The 1,830-nt window shown below is 42.3% G+C and overlaps 1 protein-coding gene across 1 annotated transcript; it reads right to left on the reverse strand.

The window, feature by feature from the left end:
- Positions 1-224: 224 nt before the first annotated feature.
- Positions 225-971, reverse strand: LOC116205480. The gene has a single exon (XM_031538107.1). The coding sequence runs from the start codon at positions 969-971 to the stop codon at positions 225-227; it is 747 nt and encodes a 248-aa protein (XP_031393967.1).
- Positions 972-1,830: the final 859 nt, after the last annotated feature.

Raw genomic sequence — 1,830 nt, forward strand, 5'->3', positions numbered from 1 at the left:
TTCATGCACTTCTTCCATGAGGCGTTGTGCCTCACTTTCGTCGACACACCAGAGTAGTGTGGCATCGAATGAATGGCGGTAGAGAGTCTCGCCACTCAGGAAGAAATGTGTTGCGATGCGTCGGAGAGTCCTCCGATCATGACGATTAGTGAATGCCGAGAATTGACCAGTTTGCAATAAATGCTTGATGTTTGCATACCAAGGCTTGCCATCGACGGCATCAATCACGTCGCAGTGGGCAAGGCCTTGGCAATCTCAAATTCGAGGGACTTGATGAGATTCTCCTTCGTAATGCTCACCATGGATGCGAGCGTTGCGAGTGCGTAAGCAAACTGGTTCTTCATGTGTGGTATGTATGTGAGCAAGATATTCTCGAAGTTCTCTGTCAACTCTTCGAGGTACTCGTGATACGACACCAACTGTAGATCCTTCGTCTTCCACTGCTTGAGCGTCTGAAAGATTGTGAGCATGGAATCGCCAAACACTTCTAGCTCCTTGAATTTGAGGTCGATTGTCGCCTGCAAGCTGAGGATACACGCTTCGTATTCAGGTACGTTGCTGGTGCAGGGAAAATCAATCTTCGCTGCAACAGAGAAATGACGCCCTTCAAGGGCTATCAACACTGCGTCGATACTAGACCCGGTGGAATTGACTGCGCCGTCAAAGTACATCTTCCAACTAGGACTCTCCTCTTCATCGTCTACTTGGAGGATCCATTCATCTGGAAAGTCAGAGTTGATCGATGTGTCATCATCGATCGAGAACTCTACTAGATGATCTGCTATTGCTTGGCCCTTCACTGATGTGCATGACACATACTCCATGTCATACTCCGTCAATTGACAATGCCATTTTGCTATGTTCCTCATGGAGGACGGACTGTCCAGCAAGTACTTGAGGGGATCCGTCTTTGACAAAAAGTGGATTGTGTGGTAGAGAGTATACTGCCGGAGTCTTTGCATGACCCACATGAGTGCGCAGCACATTTTCTCTACTTCAGGGTAGTTGGACTCCCCTTCAGTGAACTTCTTGCTTAAATAATAAATTGCTTGCTCTGCATGTGTGGAATCGTCCTTTTGCCCTAACATGCATCTAATGGATTGTCGAACGACTGCTTCCCGCTGCATCATACGGATTCCTGCGAAAGGATGTATATGTCGCACTATCGGGGTTGAGCAATTTTTTCAAGGAACTATGCTCTAAAGTTGTGAATACAGAAAAATTGGAACTGTTGAAGCATGATATTGTTTTAATATTGTGCAAACTTGAGGTAATTTATCCACCGTCCTTTTTCGTCATTATGGTTCACCTAGCTATCCACTTACCGCGTCAAGTTGAATTAGGTGTGCCGGTCCAATATCGTTGGATGTATTTTGTCGAAAGGTAGTTTCTCTACATTTATTATGTCCATTTCTTTTCTTTTAATTATAATATGTGCCTTTCTTAAGATATTTTAATTGTTTAATTTATATAGGTTATTGCGGACGTTAAAGGATTTTGTGCGCCACAAAGCTCGCCCAGAAGGCTCGATCGCTTAAGAGTATATTGCCAAGGAATGCCTTAATTTTTGTTCCATGTACTTTTGTGGTATTGAAACACGATTTAATCGAGAGGACATAAATTACGATGGGAGCAAAACAGATGAATCGAGTGGATTTTTTTATTTTTAAACAAAAGATGAGGCCATTAGGAGCAGCTAAATATAAAGTTTTGTCCAAATTTGAGAGAGATAAAATACAATGGTATATTCTCCATAATTGCAATGAGATTGATGCTTACCTAAAGTAAGTATATTAATATATAATGCACATATCTTTTTATAGTAGTACT

This window comes from Punica granatum, chromosome 1 (genome assembly GCF_007655135.1).
Source record: "Punica granatum isolate Tunisia-2019 chromosome 1, ASM765513v2, whole genome shotgun sequence".
NCBI lineage: Eukaryota > Viridiplantae > Streptophyta > Magnoliopsida > Myrtales > Lythraceae > Punica > Punica granatum.